General features: G+C 39.4%; 1 protein-coding gene across 2 annotated transcripts; it reads left to right on the plus strand.

The window, feature by feature from the left end:
• Window positions 1-730: 730 nt before the first annotated feature.
• LOC149188305 (putative LRR receptor-like serine/threonine-protein kinase At1g67720) lies at window positions 731-11695 on the plus strand. Of its 2 annotated transcripts, none has more exons than XM_089412986.1 (14): window positions 731-1462; window positions 1657-2114; window positions 2261-2387; window positions 2466-2537; window positions 2753-2821; window positions 8882-8953; window positions 9215-9286; window positions 9407-9597; window positions 9703-9911; window positions 10025-10151; window positions 10240-10308; window positions 10552-10639; window positions 10759-10891; window positions 11067-11695. In XM_089412986.1, exons 1-14 carry the CDS (start codon window positions 1212-1214, stop codon window positions 11400-11402), a joined length of 2274 nt encoding a protein of 757 aa, XP_089269112.1. In that variant the 5' UTR covers window positions 731-1211; the 3' UTR covers window positions 11403-11695. The 2 variants fall into 2 exon arrangements, with proteins under 2 accessions (XP_089269112.1, XP_089269111.1); XM_089412985.1 differs by having other exon boundaries at window positions 745-1462; window positions 10450-10639; window positions 11067-11694.
• The last annotated feature ends 232 nt before the right edge of the window (window positions 11696-11927 follow it).

Here is an 11927-nt window from a genome sequence, read left to right on the forward strand (position 1 = left end):
ATATGGCTATGCTGGTCATAACTCATTTGTCAACTACCAATAACAAAATCATCGCTTACCATTATTTGTAAATGCATACTATCACATTATCATGAATCCAAAAAACACCAAACGCACTAAATAACATAGTAATGGTTTATAAAGAGCTAGACCCTGGCCTAAATAATTTTCAAATGTTAACCTATCTCCTCACCTTTTTTATTTAAAAACAAAAAACAAACGCCCATAAAAATAAATTAAATCTTCAAAATTTGAAAAGAATTTAACAAATCAATCCACTAAATACTCATTCTCACAAATGGCCACTCAACTACCACAGAGTAGCCGCATGATGTCGAGAGACGCCTTATCCTTATTCTTATCCCCGAGCTAATTGCATATTAATTTTTTTTTGATTTGTCCCAAAACACATAACGATCTGTAGTTTATGTGGTCAAATGAACACTTCCAAATATGGGGCGTACGCGATGTATTTATTTCAAATTCTCTTCACGTGGATGGGGCCGGGCCCCTTACGTTAAAACGAAAAGGACACATGGCGCTCTCCGGACCATTCGGCCGGACACAGATTCGATTCATCCACGGGACTATTTCAAACACTTCCAACTTGACATATGAAGCCTTTCGATTCCTTCCGGCTCTCAGCCTTCCAACTCGCCATATGCAAATATGGTCAAACTGGTCTGCGGCAAATGTGCAGGTCTGCTGGCTGTCAGCGTGTTATTTCATTTACACGCTGTTATTGCTCAACCAGGTGAGTACTTCTATCTTTGTAAACAATCCACTCCAAAGCTCTTACGGCCGCGAATTGTTGAGTCTCTGAAATTCTGTTTATTTATTAGTGCTCATAGATCGTTTCATGTTTATGTATTACTTTTTTTCAAGATATCCCTTGATGCACCAGGATTTCTCACATCGATTGTGGAGGCCAAACAAATCATACCGCAGAAAACAACGTAACTTGGGTCACTGATGTTAATTACATAGACGTCGGTGAGACAGCATACATAGGGGATGTCTCCCAGCAAGCTTACGGTACTTTCATCCAATACCTACGCTACTTCCCGCAGCCTCTCAACAAATCTTGTTATCACTTGCCTGTGGCTCCCAATGTGCCTTACCTCTTAAGGTTATGGTTTGCCGTTGGAAATTACACAGGATTTCAAAAATCCTCAACCTTCGCTTTCTCTTTCTCTATTGAGACCTTCGGTATGTTGGCTGTGCATAACATACCAATCAGAAACCTGACAAATATAGATCCATTCTACTATGAGGAAGTCTGTGTTAGTTCTGGAACAGTGTTATATATTTGCTTGATCAGAACCTCGGAGAATAACGATCCCTTCATCTCTGCTATCGAAATGAGGACACTCCGCCGTGGCATGTATCGACAGGCTATGCCAGGAACAATGTTGCGTATGCAATCAAGATATGGGTTTAATGCTGCAAATTCATTGATCAGGTAATTGTTTAGAGTTCATATGTTTCACTCCATAAAATCTGAAACTCCTACACGAAGTAGAGTTTTTAAAGAGCAGCTAGCACAACCAAGTGAGGCTTTCTATATGAAACATAACTTTTGATGGACTACTGTTGTGTAGCTGTGATAACGTTTTTGACGGTACTCTGAATATCTTTGGATGGTGAATTAAGCAGGTATCCCCAAGACGAGTTCGACCGCCTGTGGTTCAGTCTTCGAACCGGAGAAGCTAGTAATGTATCGTCGCAACAATTCATTTCAACAAACAACACCCAAGACTTTCCTCCATCTGTAGTGATGCAAACGGCGTATGTACCCAGCATTCCATCAATAGATCTCCTTTTAAGTGGAGCAGAAGGGACCAAATCATTACTGCTCTTATATTTTGCAGAAGTAGAGCCACTGAATATAACTGAAACGAGATCTTTTTCCGTTTATATAAATAATCAATCAAGATCTGAAGCCGTTACTCTGGTGCGAAACTATTCGGCCATAGAGCTAGCATTCTCGAGCACCCCCGGCGATTTGGATGTGAAAATTGTGCGGACCACGAATTCGACCCTTGATCCTATAATCAACTCTGTGGAGTATTACTGGATGATTGATACGGGACCCCCAACCTATTTAGAAGATGGTAGGTAACCTTTACCTATAAGCCTAACTAACTGATGTCTGAAATTGCTGAACCAAGTAGTGTTTGAAAGTGATGAATATTAGGCCCACCAAGTAGTGTATGAAATTGATAATATTAGGCGTAACCAAGTAGTGTTTGCCCTGCAGTTAACGCTCTTGACGTGATCAAATCAAACTTCGACAGAAAAAGCTGGATTTCTGATCCTTGTTTTGTAATCGCGTGGGACGGAATAGGCTGTAATAAAAGCTCTTCCGTTATAAGAATTTCAGAAATGTAAGCTCAATGCTCATTTTTACGTTTTTCTATTTTTAGCTCAAACTGCAGGAACTTACAAATTAATCTCGTTTCCAGCAATTTGTCGAGAATGAATCTTACTGGATCCATACCTCAGAGTATTGGACGATTGACTGCATTAGTTAACGTGTAAGTAGAATTCTACAATGTAATGCTCACCAATCTTTGTATTTACGATGTAGTCCCCAAATAAATACACAAATGCTCATATACTTGAACAATTATTAAGAATTGTTGGTTAAAAGTACCCGTTCATAAGAATCCCACTTAGGATCGAAACATGATCGAAACATGGCTTGTCTTATACACTAAACCGATTTATCCGTTCATGTTGAAATTAGCAGGTCACTTGACAATAATCAACTGACGGGACCCTTGCCAAACTTTTCTAGTTTAACTATGCTGGAGCGACTGTAAGTGATTTCTTATGAACATTAACACTCACCTGAACCAATTGTTGGATATTTTTCAGTTGGAAAATACCAAAACCAACTAAATAACCAACACAGAGACAATGCTCTGTTTCCACTGTTCCAGGATCATTTGCAGAGAACCTCTTTCAAAAAAAATAACTCAGAACAGAGTATTACACAGCCATAAAATCATTTCAATTCATTAAAACAAAAACACTGATACACATTCATCCTCTTTCACTCAGAGGGATCTACCAAAAACTTGCATTCAGCAAAAACAAAAACTCTGTCTTTTCTCTCCACCTGAGAGTTCACTGTGCTGGGTTTACTGCTGTAAAACCCATTTTTACATTACTGCTGTAAAACTATTTTTACACATACTGCTGTAAAAATATTTTACACATATGCAGTAAATTACATTCACAATTTCAAGAATGCTTGAGCACTCTTTTCTTTTGCATTTCCATGCAAATCCAATACATAAAAAGATCTATGCACTGCTGTGCAATATCTTCCCCTGCTTCACATGCTGGTCTTCATTCTGAGCTCTCCCTGCTCTTTCGCTGCTGCACCTTTCATCTTTGCGGATAGCACTGCTGTGCATTCATCTCCTCTTTGCTTTACTACGCACTGCTGTGCACTATGCTGCCTCCATCATTTTTACAATGGCCAACACTTAAAACAATCCACACTCACCTCTGGTTTTTAATGGGCAACACATATATAAAAAATCGCACTTACATCGTGCGCAGCAACCATGCCCATAAAACTTCCTTTTGCTTGCAGGCACACACCACACATGAAGACTGCAGCACGCCCCTATCTAAAAACTCCACACCGTATACTTTTATGACAACGTATATATATAAAAATATATAAAACATATAAAAAACATAAATACGTATGTGCCCATACCCAAATTAAAGGGCCTCCAACAAAACACTACGACCAACCATTAATAACATTAACTCTTCCATTTTCGGCGGTCAACCAATAGTCTTCCACTCCACGGAACATTAATTCGCTACAGGCCCGTATGCAGCTTACGCGATCGATGGCGGAGGACGAAGAACCCCATCGGACGGCTGGAGTGGATATCGGAGGGCAGTTTGCAGCAGGACTTTAACCCCCGAGAAAATGACGTTGCGTTACGTCAGGTCAGAAACACGTGGCGGCTCCAAAGTTTCTCGGAGCTCCTTGCCGGTTTATTCCTTCGTCGGAAAGCTGGCCCGAGAGAATCCGGTGCCGAATTCCGGTCAATCCACCGCGCTGCTGAGGTTTTGGGTGCGCAGTCCTGATGCCGCCGTTGTCCATGCTGCGTCCACGAGCTTGGCTGCAGTTGGAATTAACATTCCAACACTCCCCTTTAATTTCAACTGCTGGGCATTCAAACATACCCTAGCACTTCCTCAGATCGAGGGATTCACCAACACTGCTGTTACAAAGATATCATCCTCACATAGAGGGGTTCACCAATCTTCCTCGCATAGAGGGATTCACCAACTGCTTCTGATGCAGTTCCACAAACAAGCAAAGTTGTCTTCCTCTTAATAGAGGGATTAACCTGAAACTGTGCTTAAGAGCACCTTCCTCATGACAGAGGGATTCACCATGTGACTATGCTGAAAAGCATCATCCTCTTGATAGAGGGATTTACCACACTATGCTGAAAAGCATCTTCCTCTTGACTGAGGGATTCACCATGTCACTGTGCTGAAAAACACCTTCCTCATTAACAGAGGGATTACAAACAGACACTGCTTTACATGCAGTTTCAAAATCAAACAATCATTGCACTGCTGTGTGTGCAAACTCATTACAATGTTCTTTTATGCTGCTGCACATTCTCTGCTGCACTGTTGTGCCATCTTCTTTACTGTGTCTACCCCACACTGTTGTGTCTACACTTGCACTGCTTGTGCACTTTTCAAAGACAAAATACTCTGTCTTTTCTGGAACAATTACACTGTCCCCACTTACAAATTTACACACATTGCTGTTGCATATATTGCATTTCAATTCAATGAACAACAAATTCATTACATTTACCTTTATTGCTGTAAGGAAAATTTCTTTTGCATGTGCTGCTGTTCAAAACTTCTTGCTGCTGCATTTTTCACATTTGCATTGATGTGTGCTTCTCCTTCTTCACGATGGGAAAACTTTTCTTCAAGCTGCTGCTGTCCATACACATTCTTATACATCCAATGTGCATTAAAAATCTGTTGTCCTTGTTTTTCTTTAAGCATTTCTTTGCATGCTGCATTGCATAAAAAAATACATTTTTTTTACTGCTGTGTGAAAGAATTTCCTTGCATTCTCAGCCACTGGGCATTTACGTTCTGCTGCGTTTTGCCTTCTTCTCATTTTCTTCTCACTGCTTTGCATTTTCATTCCCAATACAAAACATTTTTATCTGCTGTGTATTATACTCACTCTGCTGTGAGTATGTTCTCTCACGTTACATAGAAGGAAACTACCTTTCATTGCCAAGCAAAAATTCAAAACTGCTGTTCATTCTAATCCATGTGCTCCACAAAAAAATTTCCAAACTGCTGTCTTATGCTCTATCTTCCCACTGCTGTGAGTGTCTCCATACTTTGCATTTTTCTCTTATCTTGCTGCTGCTCTTTACATTTCAGCGCTGCCATCTTTTATTCTTTATGCATTTCTGTGCATATTGCATAAAAACAAAGCAAAAACATTGCTGATTTCATCACTGCTGCATATTACCTTTTAGAGGGATTATCAAAGATTTCATTTGCAACTGCTGCGCTGCAATACATCCTCCATCAACAAATGACTGTTAATACAGTTCAGCAAACAAAAATTACAAGCTCCCCTTTAATGTATGCTTGTCTTCTTTTGGCAAGTTTTCTCAAAACAAACTTAGATCAGCTGCGTTGCTTAAGGGGCTTTCACACTGTATTTCTTTTCTTCTCCATACTTGTGTAACATTCTTCTTTTGCATGGGTCTGGCTTGCATAGCAGCCCATCTTAAGTTACAGTCACGTGCCATATGCCCAATGTTATGACACTTGAAGCATTCTACATTTTTCATGAATGACATTTCATGATTTCTTCTAAAATTGTTTCTTGGAGGTTGTCGAAGACCACAACATTTATCTCCATGAAATACTCTACAGTCTTTTGCCATATGACCAAAGTTTGAGCAAGCATAACAATAACCATAAAATGAACTTTGGTACCTGGGAGATGGAGGTTTCCTTGATGTACTTCTGAAGCCTTGCTGCCTTGAGATCCTTTGATGATCACCATTGCCTCTTGTCTCTTTGCCATCAGCTACATTTCTTCTTGGAGCTGGTTTTCTACTTGGAGCAGGATCTCTTCTATTGCTGCCTTCATTTTTCTCCTTGCCTTTGCTGGAACTAGGAGCATCACCATCTCTTTCTGGCTTCTTCACATCTCCTCTGCTTAAAGCATCCTCATCCTTGTTTGAGGATTCAGCTACATACCCAAGTCCTGATTTATCAAATGGAGATCTATGATAGCTGAGCATGTCATCCAAAGCTTGAGAGCTCTTCATGATCTTGTTCATCCCTTCAACCTTCTTCCTGAGGAGGACAATCTCTTCTTCTAACTTTTCACATACATTATTTTTCTTTGCTAGTTGTCCCTCAGTTTCTTCCTTGCTATGAGTAGCTTCAGCTGCTACTACTTTGAAGAAGATAATGTCAGACTTCATCTTGGAGATTTCTTCATCTTTTGCTTGACTGCTCTTCATTTTCTTTTCAGCTCCTTGTGCCTGCTTCCTGGCTTCTTGTAGTTCAGACTTAAGGGAGGAGACCTCTACCTTGTACTGTCCAATCTCTTCTACAAGCTTGTTCACTCTCTTTTGCCTTTGTTCAAGTTGGCTTGTCAAAACATCTGCCTGCTTCTTTGCTTCATTCAGCTGATTTGTCATGAATATGACTTCTTCATGATGTTTCCTCTTGCGTTGATCAAGCTCCTTCTTGAGCTTGGCTAGCTCTTCATCCCTTTCTCTTACTTGAAGCTTGATGAGGTCAAGCTTTTCATTCTCTGCTTCTATGATGGGTTCTTCTTGACTCATTGTCATGGTCAGTGCTCCCTTTGCATGAAGGTCATGCAGTCTATCCCATATCTCCTTTGCTGATGAATATTTTCCTAGATTCTTCTTCACTGAATCAGGGAGACCATCCAAGATTAGTTTTGCTGCTTGTGCATCATACTCCATGGATTCTTTATCCATCTTGCTGTCATCAATCACTGACTCCCAGACTTCAATCCCCTCAGACATTAGGAAAGCCCTCATCATTATTTCCCATACATCAAAGTTTCCATCAAACTTTGGGGTTTGAAATAGAATGTATTCTAATGGATTGGCTTCTAGTTTAGTAGAGGAGGGAGACACATTTTTAACAGGCTTGGAGGCTTTCTTCTTTGACCTTGCCATTCTTATCTAGGCTTTAAATCCTTGACTGTGTTTTCTTTAAAACAACTGACTGTCTTCAATAATAACCAAAAAAAACTTGAGAAATACCTTAATCCTTTTCACTGAGGCTTCACACTGCTGGAGAGGTTTGACTGTTGCAACAACACCTTCCTTCAGCTTCCTTGACACTTTTAAAGAGCCTGAACCAGCTCTGTCACCATCAAGGAGCCTGGACTAGCTCTGATACCACTGTTGGATATTTTTCAGTTGGAAAATACCAAAACCAACTAAATAACCAACACAGAGACAATGCTCTGTTTCCACTGTTCCAGGATCATTTGCAGAGAACCTCTTTCAAAAAAAATAACTCAGAACAGAGTATTACACAGCCATAAAATCATTTCAATTCATTAAAACAAAAACACTGATACACATTCATCCTCTTTCACTCAGAGGGATCTACCAAAAACTTGCATTCAGCAAAAACAAAAACTCTGTCTTTTCTCTCCACCTGAGAGTTCACTGTGCTGGGTTTACTGCTGTAAAACCCATTTTTACATTACTGCTGTAAAACTATTTTTACACATACTGCTGTAAAAATATTTTACACATATGCAGTAAATTACATTCACAATTTCAAGAATGCTTGAGCACTCTTTTCTTTTGCATTTCCATGCAAATCCAATACATAAAAAGATCTATGCACTGCTGTGCAATATCTTCCCCTGCTTCACATGCTGGTCTTCATTCTGAGCTCTCCCTGCTCTTTCGCTGCTGCACCTTTCATCTTTGCGGATAGCACTGCTGTGCATTCATCTCCTCTTTGCTTTACTACGCACTGCTGTGCACTATGCTGCCTCCATCATTTTTACAATGGCCAACACTTAAAACAATCCACACTCACCTCTGGTTTTTAATGGGCAACACATATATAAAAAATCGCACTTACATCGTGCGCAGCAACCATGCCCATAAAACTTCCTTTTGCTTGCAGGCACACACCACACATGAAGACTGCAGCACGCCCCTATCTAAAAACTCCACACCGTATACTTTTATGACAACGTATATATATAAAAATATATAAAACATATAAAAAACATAAATACGTATGTGCCCATACCCAAATTAAAGGGCCTCCAACAAAACACTACGACCAACCATTAATAACATTAACTCTTCCATTTTCGGCGGTCAACCAATAGTCTTCCACTCCACGGAACATTAATTCGCTACAGGCCCGTATGCAGCTTACGCGATCGACGGCGGAGGACGAAGAACCCCATCGGACGGCTGGAGTGGATATCGGAGGGCAGTTTGCAGCAGGACTTTAACCCCCGAGAAAATGACGTTGCGTTACGTCAGGTCAGAAACACGTGGCGGCTCCAAAGTTTCTCGGAGCTCCTTGCCGGTTTATTCCTTCGTCGGAAAGCTGGCCCGAGAGAATCCGGTGCCGAATTCCGGTCAATCCACCGCGCTGCTGAGGTTTTGGGTGCGCAGTCCTGATGCCGCCGTTGTCCATGCTGCGTCCACGAGCTTGGCTGCAGTTGGAATTAACATTCCAACACCAATGATGTGATTTAAACGAACCGGATAGATCTCTATTACAAATAAGGTTGTACTGATTTTGTTGGCTTGTTGTGCAGACATCTGCAAAACAACAACTTGAGCGGCAGTCTTCCCGAGTGGCTATCTGAACTCAAAATCCTTAAAGAGTTGTGCGTCTCTGCTACTTCTTCTGCTAGCTTCTGAACAATAGTAAAAAGAATTAATTACTAATAACTTATAACAATATCCTTTTTATTATCCTTTTTATTATGGCTGATTCAGCACTAAAGTAAAAACACATTAATTCAGGATGAATCATATTAATTGGTTAAACTTCTAATTATGATATAATTAAGTCCGAAAAACAATTTCATAAACAAACTAATTACTAATATTCTATAACAATTCCTTTCTGATCATTGCTGCCACAGGTTTATAGAGAACAATAATTTTACTGGTGTAATTCCTGTGCGACTTCTCAAAAAGCCTTCACTGAAACTCAAGTAATTCAATATCTTATTTATTGTATTCGCACAAAATATGTGTACTTACATATTGATGTTGAGTAGTTTCAATACACACAAATTCACTAAAAATATCTTTATCTTTCTTTCTTACTGCAGCTACTCTGGGAACCATGACCTCTGCATCCATATGCAAAGGGGGAAATGCATCGTGTCTGATTCAAGAAAAGACAAAGTGAGTATTGTCCTCGGAACAGCCATAAGCGGAGCTGCAATAATGGTTTTACTGGTGATGGTGTGCATTGTTGTACATCGGAAGAAATTTAGGGAAAAGAAGTGTTTTAGCAAAGGTCAGGGAATAATTTAATTTTGGCTAGAATATTCAAATATGCAATATCCATTGAGTCTTCCCTATGAAACTACTTATAACTGCATTTATATTTAAACAATTGCAGACTACTTGATGACTATGGCATCAAATCCAACGGTGTCCAGCGCCTTTAGTTTGAAAGAGATGATCAAAGCCACACAAAAGTTTAGTCAGAAGATAGGGCAAGGGGGTTTCGGATCAGTGTTCTTTGGTAAACTGCCGGGAGGGAAAGAGATAGCGGTAAAAGTGCTCTCCCTCTTTTCCAAACAAGGAATTCACGAGTTCCAGAATGAGGTATTTCAGAGATTCTTAAAACTTAGGGACATGATTTAATTTCTACATTTTTCTAATCACATGGTTTACAATCATATGAAAATTGAAAATGATTCTTTTCACTTGAATAACAGGTTGATCTTCTTTCTAGAGTTCATCATAAGAACTTGGTACCCTTACTTGGCTACTGTAATGAATCTAAAGAACTTATGCTTATTTACGAACACATGTCCGGAGGGTCTCTAAGAGACCATCTATACGGTAAATAGCTGAGCTATATTGTTTGAGTCATTTGCACTTATATATCAATGGTTAAAAATCTCTAATTAATTTGAAATTTCTTTTCCAGGTCCTAAAGCCGGAATTTCCGAACTAAATTGGAAAACACGGCTCAAAATAGCATTAGATGCAGCGCAAGGTAGCTCTTTAAATAATTTTAATTAAAGTAAAATTGTGTGATGGAGATGCAGGTTCATTTTGATCTATAATTAATCTTTCAAAGCATAAATCGTGCTTAACTATATTTCTCATGTTATTCAATTGCTATTTCTATTTGAAGGATTGGAATACCTGCACTTAGGTTGCACCCCACAGATAATTCACAGGGATGTTAAGACAGCCAACATACTTTTAGACTCCAATTTGAAAGGGAAACTTGCAGATTTCGGTCTTTCAAGGATGGCAATTGATGAGGAAGCGACTCATGTTACCACTACGGTGAAAGGAACGTTGGGTTACCTCGATCCAGAGTAATGACTTACCTTGCCCTCTATATTAAATATGCTTCATACTGAAAAACCACATTAAATGTGATAGGCATACGTCAAACTATAGTGCAATTCCATTTTTGTTTGGAATGTTTTCACAGGTATTTTCGCACTCAAAAGTTGACAGAGAGGAGCGATGTATATAGTTTTGGAGTGGTCCTGTTAGAAATCCTTTGCGGCAGACCACCCATAAATCCAAATCTACCTGAGGAAGAAATAAATCTCATTCAATGGGTAAGGAATAGGATTATATTTAATCATTCAAAATATGCAATTATTAACGAATTAACAACAGGATTTTTTATTTTCAAGTGCACTTTCTGCCACAGATTCAAGAACATAATTTATGATTTTCAAGTGCATTTTCTACAAGAGACTCCCAATAATTATATTTGGGCCTTATTTACAGGTAAAACCGTATGTGGAGAATGAAAGTGCCGAGGCGATAGCAGAGGTCATAGACGGGAGGTTGGGTGGTAACTACGATATGAAATCAATCACTGGTATTGCCAAATTAGCACTTAGATGTGTGGAGGCTAAACCATCGTCCAGGCCGAGTGTGAGTGAAGTAGTAGCAGATATAAAAGAGGCCATCATACATGAGAATGAGAATAATGCTCTTCTTCCAAATCCTGAGGTGATTGGTATAGAATGTGGAGATTTGCAGTGCAGGCCGGGCTGTTCACAGGTGGATGCCATGGCATGGGGAGACAACAGCTCCAACCTCCCCAATGAAGGAAGATGATTGAAACGTGAAACATACATTAAGAATCTGCAGTGGAGAGAAGACGAAGTTAATCTTAGCTTTATTCGCATCTCCTTCCATAATAATTGTCCGTAAGATAATTTGCTTCTCTCTTGTCCATTTAACATTCGTGACACCAATTGGCTTGCATTTGGGATCTTACCTTGCATGAAACCCACAGGCATGCATTGTGGATCTTATTTTGTATGCCAGGAAGCTTTACACTCAAAGCAAAGCTGTCCAATAGTTTTCTTTTTCTTTTAAATTCAATTGCCATGTCAAAAATTAATACATCTTTTTTTCTTTTTCTTTTTTTTTCTGTGAAGGGTATATAATCTAGTATTTATTTATTGTTCAATAAAACGCTCACCCCTTTCATAAATGATCGAATGTTCAACTGAACTGATCTTGATACCACTAATTATAATTCAGTGTTCCATTAAATGAGGAAAGTCATCGTTGATTTATCTGCCTATCCACCGAAACCATGTTACAATGTAATTTATAAAAATCCTAAATTTCCAT

The sequence above is a fragment of the Pinus tabuliformis genome, chromosome 3_1 (assembly GCF_031772625.1).
Source record: "Pinus tabuliformis cultivar Carrire ecotype Pingquan chromosome 3_1, CPIR1, whole genome shotgun sequence".
NCBI classification, from domain to species: Eukaryota; Viridiplantae; Streptophyta; class Pinopsida; order Pinales; family Pinaceae; genus Pinus; species Pinus tabuliformis.

What these genes read in the sequence shown, in the direction of transcription:
- LOC149188305 (XM_089412985.1), top strand. Translation starts at nt 1,212, where the DNA reads ATGTTGGCTGTGCATAACATACCAATCAGAAACCTGACAAATATAGAT. An exon ending in GCTGCAAATTCATTGATCAG is followed by an intron (nt 1,463 to 1,656) that starts GTAATTGTTTAG and finishes TGAATTAAGCAG; the next exon opens with GTATCCCCAAGACGAGTTCG. An exon ending in TTCACGAGTTCCAGAATGAG is followed by an intron (nt 9,912 to 10,024) that starts GTATTTCAGAGA and finishes CTTGAATAACAG; the next exon opens with GTTGATCTTCTTTCTAGAGT.